A 19387-nucleotide genomic window follows, 5' to 3' on the forward strand; every position below is an offset into this window, starting at 1 on the left:
CGATATTGATGGCTCAAGATTTCTCAATAAATGAAAGAAAGGTAGAGAAATTTCATTCCATTTCTTTCTTTCTAGTGCATCTCATTATCTCGATCTTTCCGCTTCATAACGGCCATTGTCCATTTGCTGCGGTTCATTCCAAGGTCAGGAAAGTCAATATGACCCTTATTGAGACTCTCGACATCACCCAGGCAAGCATTTGTCAACTTCAAGATGCCTTATCAAACACCACATTGACCAGTGTTGACCTGATCGCACGCTTCCTCCACCGTATCGGTAAACTCGACCACCGCGGCCCCTTGCTCAACTCCGTCTGTGTACTCAACCCCAGAGTCTTCGAAGAGGCGCAAGCATCAGATGACTACCGAGCCTCTGGGAAACCCCCACGGCCTTTGGAAGGAATACCCTTCACCATCAAGGACAGCTTCCAGGCCAAGGGACTCACTGTCGCGGCTGGCTCTCCAGCTTTCGAACATCTCGTGGCATCCTCTGACGCTGCGGTGGTTCAACGTCTCCGCAATGCTGGCGCCGTCCTTATCGGGAAAACCAACATGCCTCCCATGGCCGACGGCGGCAGCCAGAGAGGTCTTTACGGCAGGTCACTCAGCCCTTACAACCCAACATACCTATGTACAAGTTTCGCGTCAGGCTCGTCGTACGGATCTGGCGTGGCCACCGCGGCATCTTTTGCACCTATTGGACTTGGTAGTGAAACCGTATCTTCAGGCCGAGCGCCGGCTTCTCATAACGCACTTGTGGGGTACTCGCCCTCGAGAGGTGTCGTTTCTTCTCGCGGGCTCTGGCCGCTGTATCCGACATGCGACGTCGTTGTGCCTCACACAAAATCGGTTTCTGACATGCTGTCCCTCCTCAATGTCATTGTGGCCGATGATGAGGAGCCAGTAGGCGACTTTTGGCGTGAGCAGACCGTGGTGCCTATCCCATTCGCATCCGATATTCGTCCTCGGGACTATCTTAGTCTCATGGACCCTGACTCCCTGAAGGGTAGACGTATCGCGGTACCCAAATGCTACGTCGGTAAAAAGACATCATCTGGATACTCGGTGGTCTTCACCGAAGCCACTGGCTTGCTTTGGGGACAAGCCCGAGCCGAACTGGAGAACCTCGGCGCAACAATCACCGAGACCGACTTTCCCTTGATCGAGAACTATTCCGAGCAACATTTCCCGGGACAAGCCGCCAATGTGCCAGGGGTTCCAGAGACATGGATGGCTATTGAACGATGTCAGATGATTGCGACGGCATGGGATGACTTCCTCCGATACAATAGCGACCCGAACTGTCCTCGCTTAGACTGCGTCGATACCCGGAAGATCAACCCCGGATTTGCCCCCATGGACGATCCAGCAGAGTTCACCGAACTACAAAACCACGTCCGATACGCCGAGATGATTGACTTCATTCGCAACCGACCAGACAAGATCCACGACTTGCCCGGATGCGCCGAAGCACTCGTTGCTCTTGAAGCTGCCCGGAAGCGAGACTTGGAAGACTGGATGGATCAGAACAGCTTCGATGTCATTGTTTTCCCCACTAATGGCGATGTCGGACGAGCTGACTCCGAGGAGAACCGTGAGTCGATGCTGCACACGCTGCAAGACGGCGTGAAGTACTCCAACGGCAATCGCGCGATGAAGCATCTCGGTGTTCCGGCGGTCACCGTACCAATGGGTACGATGTCCGACAAGAAGATGCCTGTCGGCCTCACTTTTGCTGGAAAGGCTTGGTCCGACAATGATCTGCTTCGCTACGCCTTTGCGTTTGAAAACGCTACAAAACGCCGAGAAGTTCCCTCAAATGCCCCTGCCCTGGAGACAGATTTTGTGAAGCTTTCGAGAGGCTCATTGCAGGGAAGCGTTGGCCCAGATCTGGTGATCACCGATGTCTGCGTGGAAAAGTTCTCCGAGGAAGATGAAGAAGTTCGAAGCGTCTCGATACAAGGCTCTATTCACCCAGGCGACACTTCTGCCATCGTTGAGAGCATATTGGTTTACGTCAATGGCGATCTTTCAGCCCCAGTTACGTCGAAAGCGACCAAATGGGCGTGGAACAGCAAGTTAAGGCGCAGGTTAGTCGCTGAGAAGTATCCAGCTCCTAGTAAACTGCTCAGAGATCAGTTCATGGTGGTTGTCATAGCGCATGCCTCGAATGGTCGGTCGATGGGCCAGCTGATCATGCTCGAATGACAACATCATAAAATAATGTAAAATAGATCTCGACAACTTTCGTTGAGCTACGAGTTTGGGTTTTGCCAGATTTCAATCGATCATGAGAACGAAAAGTGACAAGTTCCCCTGGTATAAGCTTAACCGGCATAATTCTTACCCGGGCTTACAGATGCCTTCTGCGGCAGCTTGCCGACCCCATCAACAGGTTCTTCCCTCGATTCCTCCAATGAGCTACTCAACCACGATATGAAAGATCGTTATGTGGGCAAAGCTTTTGCGGTTTACCATTCTTGGCGAGACTCGTTTACAGAAATGGTCCATCCCCTCGGTATCCCGTCGGGTGTGGCATCATCATCGCATCCAAAGAGGAGACCTTCATGAGTCTACCCGAACATCCCTTGCTTTCCCCAATCACCATCTTCTGTCATTCTCGTGCCACGGCAACCCCGCGCGAGGTTGATCGGGAAGCGGACCATCGGTTCATCTGATAAGATTAGATCCAGAAGATCGACATCAACGTTCCCAATAGTAGTAGTTTGAGGCTGGGGAAAGATCCATGGGAATAGAGTACAGATATTCCGGTGGGATCATGTCTAGCAAGTATAAGTGAGGCCGTTTGGCGCCATAGAGACACGGTCATCCTCAGCTCTCCCAGACTCGACTCTACCAAACCCTCCTCAACACAAATCCAATCGTCAACTACGCCAATCCTCAAGATGCAGTTTTCTACCATCACCACCCTTCTGGCCGTTCTGGCCGCCGCCGCTCCCGCTATCGCCGCTCCCGCAGCTGAGACTTTGGAGCAGCGTGCTTGCCGTGCCTCTGGACGTAAGTCTTCTCTTGCAACCATGGCATTGGAAACATGAGTTCAACTCGTGTGCCAATTCGATGTGAACCTAGCTTGATGGTGGAACTATTGGCAAGAATGAGGCATTCCAAGAGATGTTGCTGATTAATTCTTCATCTAGAATCCTGCTACAGCGGTTCCGATTGTTGCTCGGGTCACTGCCAGGTCACCATCGCCGCCACATACTGCTCTTGAACGACTTAGGCGACGTGAACCCGAGGAATCGGCTTGAATGGAGGTGGCTTGGTCGAGTGAAGAGTAGACTGAATGGGTTGAATGGAGTCTACGTGCCTGCCTCCTGTAACATGCGCGCATGAGCGTCTCGATAGCGAAAACACAATGACATAGAACCTATTCATGCGCCACTTCCAAGTCTTTCATAAATACTAGCTCAACTGGTACAGAAAAAACTGAATCCAAAGTAGCCATGTGAGGCATGAATGTGACTCCTTGTGACCACAACTCCAGCTGAAAGTAAGCCCGATACCATGGCAAACTGGCAGTTAATGATGTTGGGTTGGCATGTTTAGGCGAGAGCATTGTATCACAGCTCATCCATTTTCGCGACCCTTCACAGTTCCTGCCTATTGATGCACAAGACTTCATCTATGAGACACCACTGTAGTGGAACCTCTCGGACAATCAGACTAGACTGTGTATGCCATCCCCGCATCTGAACGGTGTTGTCATTTTAGATTATCGCGCATGGTGATACCATGCTGTGTCTCCCGGGCGCGGGGCAGGAATACCAGAGAACTGTGGGTTCTCCAGTCCAACACCCGATTCTTGGATCTTTGAAAGTCCCATGCAATGAGCTTGCCGTTGTGGTTCGATGACATAATTCTCACAGGCAACTCGCGAGTTGCTGAGCTCATCACATGCGTCCCCCGGGCGAACTCTCCGCCCGAGTTGAGCCATTAAAAGATGCTACGATTGCCGAAAATCGCCTTGAGATGATGAGAGCAGAACGACATATGGAACTGGCCTAGAACACCTCATCGAGCTTCGGGATGTTGCCGCGACTGGGCAAAGCTACGCTGCTGCGGACATAAAATCGCTCACGATGAAGATCCCTTCGGGCCTGTTGGATGGGATGGGGCACCATGAAAACTGGATTTTACTTCATGGCAATGGATGGCAATTGGCAAACGTCGAGAGGGGTTTCAAAAGATCCTGACTGCTCACCGGCCGCATACCGGTTGCCGCCTTCGAGAAGTGCCACGACGGGACATTTCCCGTTACATAAAAGTACCGGCTATCAATTTGTGCAAGTTCGTGTTACAATTGGGCTCATTTCATTGGCGAACATCGCCATCTCCGCTTGATGGGTACTTCATACAACTGCAAGCACTTCTGGCCAGAACGTCGTGTGCCCCATCAACAGCTGCCGACATGACGCCAACGCGCCATCACGTCTCCATCAGGGCGCTTTCCTGCCCGTCTGACGGCGTTAAGAACTGCCAACTTTGATGTGGATATGAAACTGGGCAGAGGAGACCGGAGGCGGAGAAGGCCGCCACCAAGTCGTGCCGTGTGCCAGCTTTTCGGTGATAAGTGTTGGTTGGTCAGTTCAGCTCTAAGCTCCTGAGAAGAAGAAAAAAGCTGGCAAAAAAGTCCTCACATGCTTGGAAGACAAAGACGCCTGTGGAACCTCGAACTCGACCATTCAGAAGCAAGTTGGGAGAAAAACTAGCATGGTTGTACCACAGTAGAAATCCGCCCTGACGATCGCTGCAATGCTACGGTGTCGTGGCTGCTTTCCAGTGCGAATCCTCGTCTTCCGACTGGACGGCCGAGAGTCTCCGGCCCTGCGGGTGACCCGCCCGCAGCTCCGCGCCGAGTCAAGCGTCAGGGCTGGAACCGCGTGGCGTCAGGTTCCTCATGTGTTTTGTTTCGTCCGCGGCCTTTTTCCTTCCTTTTTGCGTTGTTTCCTGTCCCAACGTTGTGCCGTGTACCTGCATGATGATCCATCAACCGTCAGCCCAAGAAGAGGAGAACAGCACCGGCACACATCATCCGCCAGCGTCTCTCCCGTTCCGCAGCCGGCCACGAGCCGCAGCCCCCCCCGCCCTGCCGCCTCCTTGGACCCCATTAGCCCCCTTTTCGACCTCTCGGCCTCTTGGCCGCTGTCTTGTAAAGGTCGAAAGAACGTTCGGTTCCTGACGGTTTCTCCAACTAAACCCTATCCGGTTCTGCCGGGGGACCCATGAGCGATTTTCATCCCTGACAGCGCGCATCCTCTTTTCCTCCTTGGGCCTTGGCCATGTTTTCTCAACGTGCATTTCCCGAAACCGTTCACCTTTGGCTTGCGATGTCGAGTCTTTGGCAACGTGTTCCTGGTCTAGCGTGACCGACTTTCCACCCCTCCTTCAGGGCTCTTCTCTTAGTGCGCAACTCTGTTTGTGACCTTGCTTTTGATGGATCACGGCAGCGTCAAGGACGTTTCCTGTGGTTCCACGACGTGCCTGTCAGATTCCTGGCAGCCCTTGATTGAACAGCTGGCCCGACTCGTGTGCTTGCGGGTCGGGAGGCATCCACAGCCTTGGCCTTTCTGACTGTGCCTCTCTCAATTTCTCCATCCCGAAGGATCATTTTCAGCGGACCATCATCATGTTGGTTGGTACCTGGACTACGACGCCAGCGGGGCTTCGAAGCCTGCTACGTGGGCCTCGTAGATGAACCGAACGCTGGTTCGTCCGCGCTCTTGGGTGACATCTCATCTCCGGAGGGTAAAATGCTGTTGGTCAATATTGCCATCCGTTCTTGTAGGGATGGAATTTTGGTATATAAGTTCCCCCAGTCTCGTTGTTTCCAGGATGGCCTCTGTCTGATCACCAACAATCCCTCACTTTCCTCTTCCTCCAGTCTATCACTCCCTCGGCCGGCCCCGAAAGCTCGCAGATCAGGTTACACTCCTTGAACCACCCACCAGCTTCACTCCTTTGCAAGCCCACCATATCCAGTCTTTCTGTGAAAGAACCCTCGATCCAACAGCCCTCGAACCCCGGCAACCGACCCTTTAGGAAAAGAATTACAGCTCAACGCTTCTTACACTTCAAACCACCAACATGTTCGCTACCACTTTGACGACCTTCCTTGCTGCTTCGGCCAGCTTGGTCTCGGCCGCGTCCATCCCCATCCGGGACAACGGGAACTCCGGCTCCGCCTCCATGACTCCCCACGATCTCTACTCGTCCTCTATCGGCGTGTTGGGCTGCAAGATCGACACCAACCGTGTCGCGTACTGGCCCAATGCTGTCGATTGCGACAACATCTGCCTCAAGGTTTCTCACGCTGGACGTAGCGTCAAGCTCCTCCGCATCGACCAGTCCGGCGGTGCCTATGACATCTCCTACGACGCCTACAACTACCTCGTCACCGGCAAGGGCGCTGCTGAGGCACCCACCCAAGGTGGCCCGGTCGGTATGGAGTGGGAGAGCCTCCCTGCCAGCGAGTGCAGCCACCTCATGAAGGACGGCAAGCTGCCTCTCTCAGCCGCCAACAGCATGAACTACCTGGCTTCCTGCCTCGGTACCGACAGCTTCGTTGGCAAGAACCACGCTCTCTACAACATCCAGAACTCCGCTTGCACCTGGGGCGTCGACGAGCAGTGCAACCTCGACCTCGCCGTCAGCAACCAGGCTGCGTGCCCCAGCGGCCTCGGCATCACTACGGCACTGAAGAACCAGCCCGTCAAGAACATTGCCTACGGCACTGGCAAGATGGAGGTCGCTGTCCAGTAAGCGTTGCAGGAATACATCAAAGGGATACCATTTTATGAGACATGACCACACTTATGATACCTGTATATATTTGTAGAAAGACCCAAGAAGGAGTCATTTTGAGCGCATCCAGTCAACTGTCCTATATCGTAGTGCCTTGCTTGTGACATTCCCTTTGTGATACTGTATTGGTTGACCGCAGCTAACTGATCTTCAACTCGTGCTATCCTTGTCCTGACTCTTTCCGGCGGAAAGCTTCAAGCATATGGCATCAACATCACCTGTATCAACAGGACCTTGGAGTACAACTGAAAGAAAAGACCGCCCACTTATCTCCCGGTCCCTCTTGCGGAGGTGGCGCCTTTACCTGAGTAAACGTGCTCGAAGACTTTATGATGTACTCTCGTCATAGACCAGACTAGACGAGATTCTCCTCCGTCAGCTGAAGCATAGCACTTATGAATTGGTCAGAAGTGCAAGACTGGAAGCGACGATATTCGCGTAACCTACGAGGTCAGGGGACGCAGAGACAGGGCCTACTGAAATTGGTCCTGCTCAACATATGTATGGGTGATGCGCTCGTTCCGGTAGGCGAAGTATATGCCCACGGAATACAGGCCGTTCGTGATGTGGGATGGTGATGGCTGAAATATTTCTATCTTGCTCCATATACGCAAACTTCTGTAAGTGAATGGTGATACTATTCAATGGCGATGGGACAGCTTTGGTGGCCAGGCCTCTTGGATCATACACATCTCATAGGTTCCGCAATTCATCGATTATCTTCTTCTCTTCAATCCGGAACTTGACGATGAGTTTGGCCTCATCATTCTCCTCGATGCCAGATATTCCGCTGAAGTCAAAATGCTCGTCGGATCTCCGCCGGCGTGGCCAGTAACCATGACCCCCGAAAAGCCATATACAGGTTCTCTGCATCTCGGATAATCTGAACTCTTCAATTGTCCACGACAGTCGGGCGCGGGGAAAGAAGAGCTTCATATTCGAAACCGCAGCACATCTTCTTTCCAGATCCGTTGTTTGTTCCCAGTCCCATATGAGATATGCGCATTCCCAGAGGGCTTTAGAGAAGTACTTGTCCACCACGATCTCATAAACCTCGTCTTCTTTGTGTGCTTGGAGCCACAACTGGCAAGGGTTTGAGGAAAGCGCATCCCGTTCGCCGTCCAATGGTGTCGATAACTTGGCAATATTGGATGATGAGCATTCGCTCAGTGGAACCCACCATTCGACGGGGTTCAATTCGTCAACAAACGCTTTCTCGGGCATCATGAGACGCAGGATCTCAAAGGGGACGCTGTCGTAGTATCTTTTTGGTTTGGGATGCATCGGCAACAGAGATTCTCTTTCGCCAAATGTTCGTGCGCGGAGAACGGCGACTAGAAAAGGAAGTCCACGGCAAAGCTTTGTTGTGATGGTCAGAAACAAGTTTGAATGTGTTTGATAGCTTCAATCTTACGTGTGACTGGATATGAGAACTTTCCGTTCCGTCCTCCTCCCAATCGATTGGCATTTCACCGTGATCCACATCATGAGCAGCGACATCATCGAATGCTAGAGATCATCAGTCAACTTGCTCAAAATCTTGACGTGTCTCGGAATACCTTACCCTCTGCCACCTTTCGCTCGAGGTACGCATACACGCAAAGCATCTGCTCATTCACCCATGGAGAGAAGGACGAGAAGAAACATCGAGTGATTTCTTCACAAGATAGAGGCCTACCAACTTTGCAAGGAATACAGAAGAGGTTGCACATGAGCTGGTATCGTAAGAACGCCCGATTCAGTCGGTAGAGTTCTTGATCGGAGGCTTCTGGTGTATGATCAAATTCGAACCTGCTCTTGAATAAGGGAAGAGTTTCGGCTACCATGTCGTTTCTCAGAATCTCAACGGCTGAGAGGTCGCGGCTCAATGCAGCGTATGCAGACAGTGGGTAATGGCTCAATTGGCCTATCTTAGTGTTGTTGCTGGTAAGGGTAGTTTCCAGCTGCGAAAGGAGTTCTCGAACTGCGTCATGCTTGCTCGGGTTGACGTGGATCGAATGTAGGAGAGCAGCCGCGTACGGAAACATCCCTGGAGGGATCTGGTTGAGAACGACGCTTCGGGCGACTGTCTGGCTATTTTCGTTGAAGGCATCATGGAAAATTCGATGACTTCTGACAACGAGGCTAAGCTGGGCGATCGTGTCCAACTGGGCGAGAATACCACTGGTGACATGCAGGGGAAGTTTCTCAATGGATGATGTCGGTGCCATTTTTGCCAGAGGATCGGTAAAGACCGACTACTGAAGTTGGGAGAAAACAGATATGGGAAAACGAACTACAAGCGAGGGAGGGCTCGCCGTCAAGCTTAGACGCGTGTATGGGTTTCTTGATCGGCTAGTCTGACTCATTTTGTGGGCTAACAGCGCTTACAGGTGTTGCCCCAGACTGGAGTCAGACCCAAGTCCCGCCTCCAGCAGCATCATGGCTTCCAACTGAAGCCACAACAAACCAGGACAAGACCTGGGAAAACTCGCGATGACCGTGGTGTAGTCGGGCGTACCACGGGAACCCATGATTTCTTAATAATCTTCCGGGTGGGAACTTTTCTTCAGCGTCAGTGACGCATCGTTTCTCAATCCAATGAGTAGGTTTGTTATCATGGTGAACACAATAACATACTCCGCTCCGCGGTGGTTGATGGGTTTCGTTCCTCCAGAGAGGCTGAAACGCATAATTATTTGAGGTTTGAGATCGTATTTCTCTGGGGATTGTATGGTGATCGCTATCAGTATCACTATTTGGCGTTGGCCTTGGACCAGAAGTACGGCTATGTGTGAAAGTAAAGGTAAAGCTTTGGTTTTCGTCGGAATAGCCCGCTTGTGCCTGTGTCTACCTGGCAGCCTCCCATTCATTTCGATAAGTCAGTAAGTTATCATAGATCCAGTCGGGATAACCAAGACATACGAGAGATGTTTTGGGCATTGAAGAAACCTTTCTTTCAAGGAGTTGTATCGTGTTTCGACTTGGTAGTCTCAGCTGGGCCAGGAAGTTTTCCGCAAGGATAGTTTGGGAATAACCGGCAGAAAAGAACGTCGTTTCGGACTGTTGAAATCTCATAGTTTGTAAGTTAGATTGGAGTCTCATGGATGTATGGGCGATAGCAGACCAGAGTCTGAATGAAAGCCCCAGCAGTCAAAAAGTCAAGAAGACTGACCAGAGTAGCATTTCCAGGAGGCAGTCTCTCGAACCCTGAAAAAGAAGTTGTCTGGAACAACCGAGGATGCTCGGCGCTTCTGAGGCCTCTGGTTCGTCAACTTGCACATTTCAGGTACGTACATCAAAGGCAACGATCCTTCCTCGGCAGCCCTCACTCATCACCTGTTCCTTCAGCGTGCACGCGAGGCGCAGATATGCAGCCCAACTCCCCAGGCGCCCGTGAGCATACGCGAAGACAATCATTCGGAGGCTGAGACTCTGCGGAAGGCAGGATCACGATGGAGGCTGCGTGGTTTTGTACGCTTTGGGCGTGGTTTGCGAATCTACGTCGCTTGGTCTTCCAAGGTGGCGGGCATTCATGCAGGACCAGACTACCAAGAACGACGGCGTGGAACGACGCGTGCAATATCTCCAGTCATTGGAGCTTGTGTAGTTGAAATTAGCTTCAGAAGTCGTTGAATTGGGCGCAGAGAAAGGGGCCAACACCCAATGAAGTATCGTAGACGGGTCGAGGATGCCGAGGTTGGACGAAGCCCAGACTTAGTCGGTTTGGTTTAGAGCGACTGTTAGTTTTGGTACATATCAATGATGAGCAGCGGTTGTTTGTGGAGGGTGGCGTGTGTGAATCATGGGCCTGAGAGGAGGGAAGAAGGTGCATGATCTGAATGTGCGGCAGTGCATTGCCAATCATGACGGGGGCTTGGTGATGGTTGCACGAAGCATGTAAGGTGTAACTGCTGGCTGTAGGTCTGGCCTCTCTGTGCCAACGCCAACGCAAGGGAGACTGGATACGATGTCTGAACCGTGGTCGCGGTAGCGGGATCTAATTTGACCATTCTCTGGCCCTCCCCCGGAATGATTGGCGCTAGGATTCTGCGCACGAGACATACATATGAGTGCCGCCGTGTCCGGAATGGACTGTGACTCTCCCAAGTAGCATCCCGTTGAATGTTTTCGACGACGTATTGACAAAAGGGTTGCCTCGAGTCTGCCAAGATCAATGGAGCCACCTTGGCACCGGTGGCAGGTGAGGGTTGATGGTTCGGAGAATGGACTGGTTTAAGAAGGCCTCAAAGATGGGTGGTTGTTGTCATCTTAGACATGTGTCAGAAAGTCCGAACGAAGCGAAGTGAGGTTGAAGAAGAGATTGCGGTAGTCTCGGAGTCCGGGGCGGAATCCATTTCGCTTGCGCGTTGGTTGAGACTTCGTTCCGTCGTGGGTTTGCTTTCCTCTCGACATAGCAGCTCAGCCCATGTCAGATCTGAAGGGGCCTGCGAAAGATACGAAAAGATAATGACAGATGGCATTGTGACCAACTCAAGCTCCATCTTACCTGTGACTCTCATGTCACTGCTGCGAGAGGGTGTCATTATATGGAGACACAGGCGAATCATTGCCGTATGTTATGCTTCAACCCGAGAGTCCCTCACCCAGTGCCCTGCTGTTCTTCGTCGATCTTGTTCCCCCACCTCCCCTCCGAATAAAGGCCTGCTCATTCATTCCTTCCCGGCGCTGTAGAAGCAAAAAGCAACAGAAAGCAAGACACGATATCCAGATGTCATGTCGCTTGCTAGTACGTTCTCGGGTCTCATCGCGTGGGCTTGCATGCCTTAGTCTCAGCTTCGCGTCTAACACCGAAATGGGCAATCGACCGGCGGGCCGTCCAATCGCATATCCGCCAAGCCGCTCCGGTGCAGACTCCGAGTCGGCCGGCCCATCCATGACATTTCCATTCGGATTATTCGAACCACTTTTGGGCGATGACAGGTCCCGTTACCCCGGCTTTTCCATGTCTGCTTTTTCGTCTGCTTGGCTTCAGCTTCTGTTTTCCTCGCCTTCCACACTGGATACGGAGAAATTTGCGGCTGTGAGGGATGAGGGAAAAGGAGAGGGCGGACAGGGAAGCGGCTCCATCTCCAGACGACTCTCCACATTCACCCCATCCTCTTCCCCGTCCATTCCCCTCCCCCATCCCATCGTGCGTTTTACCCCGCAGCCAAAGGCCGGGACGAACCCACTTGCTCTCATACCCCGGATTTGACATTGACGCTGTTCTTTTTTGGTGTGTTGGAGGTGGTCCGCGACTCCGCGTGGACGGGGGACTGCCAACTATTCTGGGAGACATATTCGTAGTTTGATGATATGAGATGAGGCCCTGCGGGCAAGGGGTTTCGGGGACTGGGAGATTGCCAATTGACGTCTGGGAACGTCTGCAGTGTCTTTGCCGAGAAGCTTCGCGTGTCTGTAGGTCTCACTTCTTCGTCTTCTTTCCGTCTTCCGCGTCTCTGAGGCCTGGATGTGTTTCTGACCGCCAGCTCTGCGAAGCCGCATGCCGCTCCGGAATCCTCTTCACGTCCACGTACTTGTGCCCTAATGCGGCCACGCCTTGCCGTGAATCGTGACAGGATGAAGTTTCCATGCTAGGTGGCATTCGCCGCCACCCTCGGTATCTTCACGTCTCCTTTTGAGTTTGATTGGTTCCCCCGCAGCCAGCGACACCCCCCAGTGGCAGCATCCAGGGTGGTTACCCCCTCCCCAGACGAAGGCGGGGATGTTGGAACTGCGGTCCAAGTGTCTTGTCGTACGCACTTGGGCTTCCCGGTATCCTCTTTTTTCCTGGGGAAAGAAAGAAACAAGGGACTTGGTCGGGTTAGATGGCTTCGTGGAACTTCGTTAGTCTCGAAAGGGAGGCCGGGAGTTGGAACTGGGTCCTCTGGGCAGTCGAGTATATATCCTATCGATGTCGTGTCGTCCGATACTACCTCCCCTTCTGTGTGCTCCTCAAGGGTTTTGTCTTTCGGGTTGATAACCTTCTGGCTTTTCCCGCTGCCGAACCACGATTTTCCCTTTTGCTTGTTCCCACACCAGTTCCAACACAAAAACAATTGGAATTCCGATTCTGTTTAAGTTGGTCTGTTGTGCGACACACATCGAGGCCCAGACCTTTTTCCCCGACCGGCCCCCCTCCCTTCGCTGAAGTGACGCACAACTTGCAGCTTCGGCACGTCTTCCCTCACCGACAACTGCTGTTCTCAGAGATTATTTCGGGACGCAACGACTCAGTCACTTGAATTGAGGAATAGGGAAACTATCGCCGCGAGCATGGATCACCGACACTCCGATCCCGAAAAGGCGGGCTACGCCGGCTCGGATCCCGAGAAAGTCGGCTTCGAACACGACGACAACGCCGTCAAGTCTAACTCCGTCGCCGGCTCAAATGATGCTGACATCGATGGAGGCTTCACCAAGGAGGAGCAGCGCAACATCATCCGCCGCGTCGATCGCCGTCTCGTCGTGACCGTGGGCGCCATGTACTGCGTCTCGCTGATGGACCGGACAAACTTGTCAGCTGCGGCTATCGCAGGCATGACGGTCGAGTTAAAACTGAATCTCTTCAACCGATATGTAGGTTGACTTTGAATCGCGTGAGGCTGATTGGCGTGCGGTCTTGCTGACGGGTGACTGGACAGAACATTGCCTCGCTGCTCTTCTTCATTCCCTACATCATCTTTCAGCCGCCCTCGACTATTATTGTCCGAAAGATCGGCCCCAGAATTCACCTCGGCGGACTCACCCTTCTCTGGGGTGCTGTCATGATTGGAATGGGTTTCTCGCAGACCTACTCGCACCTTTACGTGTGCAGAATTCTTCTCGGAGTGCTCGAGGCCGGCTTCTTCCCCTCGTGTGTGTATCTGCTCAGCACTTGGTACACCAGATGTGAGTTGCACGAGTCTCATCGAAAATAGAGTTCGACTGACCGAATCCAGATGAGGTTGGCAAGCGATACTCCGTATTTTACCTCCTCGGCTGCGTCGCCTCGGCGTTTGCTGGTATCCTTGCCTACGGCCTGATGCAGCTCAACGGCCGCGAAGGACTCACGGGTTGGCGCTGGATCTTCATCATCGAGGGAGTCCTGACTTGCGCTCTTGGTGCTGCGGGATACTGGCTTCTTGTTGACTTCCCGGACTCCCACCGCAAGTCGTGGAGTTTCCTCGGCGAACGCGAGCGTGCCTGGGTCGTCGCTCGCGTAAACCGCGACCGTGGAGATGCCCACATGCCGGCGTTCAATATGAGGAGGTTCCTCAGCGCTGGTACCGACTGGAAGATCTGGGCGTACGCCATGATCTTCTTCAACACCACGACCGTCTCGTATGCCCTGGCGTACTTCCTTCCCATCATTCTGCAGGCCAACATGGGCTTCGATGTCGCGAAGGCTCAGTGTCTCGGTAAGTAGAGCGGCAGTTTCTGAGAGAGATGTCGACTGACAGTGAGCAGTTGCACCCCCGTACGCCTTCGCCGGCATCGTCATGTTCGGGACCGCATGGCTCGGCGACAAGTACAAGTTCCGCGGCCCCGTGATCCTCATCAACATGCTCTTCTGCATCGTCGGCCTGCCGATCATGGGCTTCCACCCCAACGCCTCGGTCCGTTACTTCGGCGTGTTCCTGACGACCGCCGGTGCGAACTCGAATGTGCCGGCCGTCATGGCGTACCAGGCCAACAACATTCGCGGGCAGTGGAAGCGCGCTTTCTGCAGTGCGACGCTGGTCTCGTTCGGCGGTGTCGGTGGTATTGCGGGTAGTCTGCTCTTCCGCGAGCAAGACAAGCCGCACTACCGCCCCGGCATGTATGCTTGCATCGCTTGCAGCTTGCTGACGATGATCCTGGTGGGATTGCTGAGTGTCGACTTCTACTATGAGAACCGCAAGGCGGACAGAGGAGAGAAGGAGCTCGAGGCATCAGATGTGAGTTATCGCCGCGAATCGTCGGATGAACTGAACGATGTGCTGACTGATTCCTTAGGAGGGTGCCCAGCCTGGATTCCGGTACACTTACTAGGGTGTATGTATGAGAGGAGGTTACGAATATCGATAATGAGTGATATCCCGATGCTGAAGCATGGAGCTTTGTGAGGGCCACATCTGGAATAGGATACCCGTAGTGTGACGAGCCTATGAGTAATGAGAAGGTTGAGAATATTGCATGCCAACGTTCCGTCCGTCCTCCCTTGAGATTATAAGAGTAGCCGCTGCAAAGCACCGGAGAGTAATCGTTTAGTGATCGACCTCAAGTGCCGAGGCATGCAACGCCCGGCTGTTGGTAGACGAGAGGCGCATGGCGGCAGCTGCAAGACTCGTGTAGAACAACCCACCTGAAGCTGTTCCGGCGACTGTGGTTGGGTGGAGTGTTCCGTGGCCGGTTGGAAGTCTCGGCGCCGGCGCCGGTTCGACGCCTCCGGACGTTGGGAGGTAAGCACTACGAACCGTTGTCCGTTCGATGGATTTGACTATGGATTCAAGACGTGGCTCTTTCACTCCCTATTATGAGTTACCGCGGGAATATTGCACAAAACTAGGACATTCGAACCCGGGACTGCTTATTGTATTTCAGGTAGACGCCGGGCACACGCCATTCATCGCCAGCATCGCGCCACCAGCAGTTGACCTGCAGCACCTTCATCAGCAATTGGTTGCGAAGGTCCCGTGATTATCATATGCGTGAAGAAGTGTCTCTTGTGAGGGTTCTCCAGCCGTTAGACGAATTGATACAGCTTGTGATCAGTGAAACCACAGATGAGCAGACGCCTATGGAAAGCCATGTCTCACAGGCTTCTTGCTTTGACGATGATGCATACGTGCAATGAGGCCGGCACAGGCAGTTTCCTCCAACACACAAATGAACCGACGTCGTACTCGGGCGAGACTTGACGGACCATGACCAAGAGTTCGCCAAGTGAGGTCCTGAGTTCCCAGAGATGAGGCTGCATGAACGACACGGCCAGCTGTTCATGGTCACGGTTTTCCTGAAATATCGTCCATGCCGCAGAGAGCTGTCTGTACAGATGGGACGAGTATGCAGAGAGCATGCAAAGTTTTGAGTGTTTTGACGTGACCTGTCATCTGTGGCGCGCTCAGTGTCACAGCTGTCGAAGCGCGATTTTGACGAACCGCATTTTGATATTGACTCCTGAAGTCACGGCAAAGGCGAAAGTCAAGCTTGGCTCACTTGAGCCAAGGCGCGAGTCACTTGAGTTGCTCGGCTTGCCACCAGGGATAGGGTCTTGGGTGATGAGATGAGGCGGAAGGGAGACAGAAAACAAGCAAGTTCAGAGCCCAGGACACTAAATGTTTAATCTAGCGTGCACTGTCAAGACATTTTAGGTATAATGAGGGCTCTTGGCAGGCGCTGCGAAGAGCCGTTGGCATTGGGGCAGTGCAGTGTCCCTTCGTACGCGTCGATTGAGAATGGTAATTTGCAGCAATTCAGAAAAGGAAAAGGCAGACGGGGACATGGTCTTTGACTTCAGGTTTACGGTGAGAGACTACGGAACGGGACAGTGGACTGGACTCGACGAACGGCGAGAATTGAATCTGGGCGAATCGTGGCATTACTGAGCGCCCCCACTTGCACGACAGGGGAAGCATGCCTTGAGCCAATAGAAACAGCCTCAATGCGGTTATGCCGTGTCGGGAAGGCAAACGGTGGAGGTACGTACCTACCGCTCGATTCTGCTTACGAATGGGGGCCACCTGGATGGAAGTCGCGGCCTGGCAGGAAGGAGCCATCACAAAAAAAAATCCAGAAGGAAGGAATGCGATGAGGCAGGTGCGGACTTCTAAGTTGGTGGGCTGCATACAGGCTCCTTCCATTGCAGATGGAAGATGCAGGTGAGTGCGCCATGTATTCTTGCTGCTGAATTCCGCGTAAGAGTACATCATCTATGCGTAATCGACCCCCTCCAGCGATCCCGTCTCTTCCACTTCACGACAACATCTCAATGTAACTCTCCGCACAAATTTGTCTGTGAGGTACTTTGACGTCCCACTAGCAATATGGGCGTTACCGAAGCCTCCGGCTCGTCCAGCAGCAAAGCCACCGGGTCTTCGTTTTGGGGCAAGCAAGAAGGAGGCCGCTCTCCCGTCTGTCTTTCCTCCTTTCCTGCCATCTGCTCTGCCCTTGAGTGAGCCTCAATCAATCTTTTTTCTTCCTTCGTCACTCTTTTCTTCTTTCTCCCCCATCGCATATCGACGACATCTCAATCAACGGCCGACGGCTGAACCATCTCGTCGTCCTAAAGATAGCGACCCGAATTCGACACTCAGACCCCCCTCCCTCTGCTAACGCGACCGAGGGTCCCCACGTCCGGTACATGCGGCAGTAGGCATTCGCTTGCTCTACTCGCCTCAACTCGCTTCTTGCTTGGCCTCCATCCGCGACTATTTGCCTTCGCGGTTTACCAGTTATCCTTACGTACCTGGCCTCCGCGGCACTGGAAACCGTACCATACTTTCACGCAAAGAGTCGAGACGACCGCCCGACACCACCCCTTCTCACCACCACTCGTCCGAACCTCGCCAATTGCGTTGCGACGCCGTGACGCCGCCCCGCTCTCCAGGCTCAAGTCTGTGACACGTCTGGCTCCAGCCGCCTCCAGGGCCTCTTGCTGCACAGGGGCGCCTCCTGCTTTCGAAACACCCAGTCATGGCGCCGAATTCGTTTTCTACGGCCTTGTCGCCGTTGTCCATCTTGGCCTCGTCAACACCATCGTCAAAGGCTCTTCTCGCTGCCGCCTACCTCTTCACATCGCTCCCCATGGCTCTCGGTCACGAACACGGCGTCAGCCACATCCAGGAGGGCGAGACCGTCTCTCAGGAGCCAATCGACACGACACTATGGATTCACATCTTCATCATGATGCTGGCCTTCGGCGTCATCTTTCCCGTTGGCATGGTCCTGGGAGTAAGAAAACATCCTTCCGGCGCCTCCGGGCACCATCGCGCCCTTGCTAACAAGACCTTTTCTCTCCGTAGATGACGAAAAACCGCTGGCACGTTCCTACCCAAGTCCTCGGTACTGCGCTTGCGATCCTCGGTTACTTCCTCGGCCACATGCACCGCGGTAGACAATTTGTCCCGAGCAACGTTCACTCCGGCTTCGCGGGCTGGTTGATGCTGATGCTGGCTGTTCAGGTTGGTGTGGGAATCTACCTGAGGCTGCATCTCGAGAAGGGAATCAATGGAAAGATTCGGAGATTCATCAAGCCTATTCACAGCGTCCTCGGAAAGGCGTTCCCCGTCTTGGGTTGGACACAATTCCTGTTTGGAGGAATCACTTCTCTTGGGTTCTGCCAGGGCGACCACCTCGGCCAGTGTCTTGCCCACTTCATCATGGGCAGTGCTTTCATCGCCTACGGCATCATCTTGACGTTGCTACTTGTTGTTGGTCAGCTGTGGCTCCGACGATCCGGACGATCCCAGGAATTCTTCGACAGCATTGTCATTGCGGCGTGGGGCTGCGTGAACACCTTCACCGAGCATCGCTGGGGTACCGAGTGGGTCAGGAACGACTGGCAGCACACGACCATGGGCATCATTTGGTGGTGCGCCGGCCTGGCTGGTGTCTGGCTTAGCCGCGACCGCGACGGAAACCCCCAGCGAAACTTCATTCCCGGTTTCGTCATCTTCATCACCGGCTGGGCCATGTCCGCGCATCCCCAGGAGCTGCCCATCAGCGCCATGACCCACGCAATGTTTGGCAAGACCTTGATGGCAGCCGGCATTACTCGCATCATCGAGGTGGCTTTCGTGGTCAAGGACGCAAGTGGAATGTCGCCCGATGGACGCAAGACCAACAGTTTCCAGTACATTCCCGTATTTGTAAGTCTACGTTGTCTCCAGTTGGATACCTTGCCGCTAACGATTTGCAGCTTCTGTACGCTTCTGGTTTTCTTTTCATGGGTGCCACGGAAGAGCAAATGCAACTCGTCGCCAACTCCGGCCTCGATCACGTCTCGTACATCCTCATCCTTTACTCGTTCGCCTTCCTGGTGTTCCTCTTCACCAACATGCTCATCCACCTCTTCGACCGTAACGCGAACGTCGACGAAAAGGTCAACCTGGCCAACGGGGAGCCGGTGGCGAATGGCCGCGCTGGTGAGCCACGTCAAGTGCGCGACGCTGAGGAGTTTGAGCTGGAAGGCTTGATGAGCGATGACGAGGACGACGCCCGGAAAGGTCTTCGTGACGACACGGATGACGACCAAGGTCTGGGCAGCCCCAGCACGGTGGGCAAGAACAGTGATCGGGTGGCGCGGTGATAAGGGCGTAAAAACGAAGCTCGGCGGTAGTAGGATACATAGACAGGGATGGCATATGCATTGAGGGCTGGCGTTTGGATCCGGTTGCCGCATACTTTTAATGGGCTGGAAAGCGTCTGAAGGGACAAGAATATTCCCGGTTTTGTTGAATTAGAGACCCAACCCTATCATTGCAAATGGAAGATCTAATCTGCTTATTGCGACACAAACTCTATCGGGTGCTTAGCCACTGTCACCGCTGGACTCACTAATCGCAATGTTGAATTCGGCATGAAGGCGAGATGCAGACTTTCAGGACTGTTCTTGGTGATTC

At 53.4% G+C, this 19387-nt stretch overlaps 5 protein-coding genes across 5 annotated transcripts; 4 read left to right on the forward strand and 1 right to left on the reverse strand.

Annotated features, from left to right (window-relative positions):
- Positions 1 to 158: 158 nt before the first annotated feature.
- Positions 159 to 2207, forward strand: CkaCkLH20_12672 (amidase; the record flags this gene model as incomplete). Its single annotated transcript, XM_038895385.1, has 1 exon — positions 159 to 2207. The coding sequence occupies one exon, from the start codon at positions 159 to 161 to the stop codon at positions 2205 to 2207; it is 2049 nt and encodes a 682-aa protein (XP_038739334.1).
- A 3897-nt stretch (positions 2208 to 6104) lies between these two features.
- Positions 6105 to 6779, forward strand: CkaCkLH20_12673 (uncharacterized protein; the record flags this gene model as incomplete). Its single annotated transcript, XM_038895386.1, has 1 exon — positions 6105 to 6779. The coding sequence occupies one exon, from the start codon at positions 6105 to 6107 to the stop codon at positions 6777 to 6779; it is 675 nt and encodes a 224-aa protein (XP_038739335.1).
- Positions 6780 to 7514: 735 nt separating this feature from the next.
- CkaCkLH20_12674 (uncharacterized protein) lies at positions 7515 to 9031 on the reverse strand (the record flags this gene model as incomplete). The annotated part of the gene is made up of 3 exons (XM_038895387.1): positions 7515 to 8180; positions 8236 to 8330; positions 8386 to 9031. The coding sequence occupies 3 exons, from the start codon at positions 9029 to 9031 to the stop codon at positions 7515 to 7517; spliced, it is 1407 nt and encodes a 468-aa protein (XP_038739336.1).
- A 4048-nt stretch (positions 9032 to 13079) lies between these two features.
- Positions 13080 to 14816, forward strand: CkaCkLH20_12675 (major facilitator superfamily transporter; the record flags this gene model as incomplete). Its single annotated transcript, XM_038895388.1, has 5 exons — positions 13080 to 13382; positions 13448 to 13694; positions 13745 to 14203; positions 14253 to 14722; positions 14781 to 14816. The coding sequence occupies 5 exons, from the start codon at positions 13080 to 13082 to the stop codon at positions 14814 to 14816; spliced, it is 1515 nt and encodes a 504-aa protein (XP_038739337.1).
- Positions 14817 to 17459: 2643 nt separating this feature from the next.
- On the forward strand, positions 17460 to 19074 carry CkaCkLH20_12676 (uncharacterized protein; the record flags this gene model as incomplete). The annotated part of the gene is made up of 3 exons (XM_038895389.1): positions 17460 to 17717; positions 17789 to 18634; positions 18685 to 19074. 3 exons carry the CDS (start codon positions 17460 to 17462, stop codon positions 19072 to 19074), a joined length of 1494 nt encoding a protein of 497 aa, XP_038739338.1.
- Between the last annotated feature and the right edge of the window lie 313 nt (positions 19075 to 19387).

Source organism: Colletotrichum karsti, assembly GCF_011947395.1.
Source record: "Colletotrichum karsti strain CkLH20 chromosome Unknown Scaffold63, whole genome shotgun sequence".
Lineage (NCBI taxonomy): Eukaryota > Fungi > Ascomycota > Sordariomycetes > Glomerellales > Glomerellaceae > Colletotrichum > Colletotrichum karsti.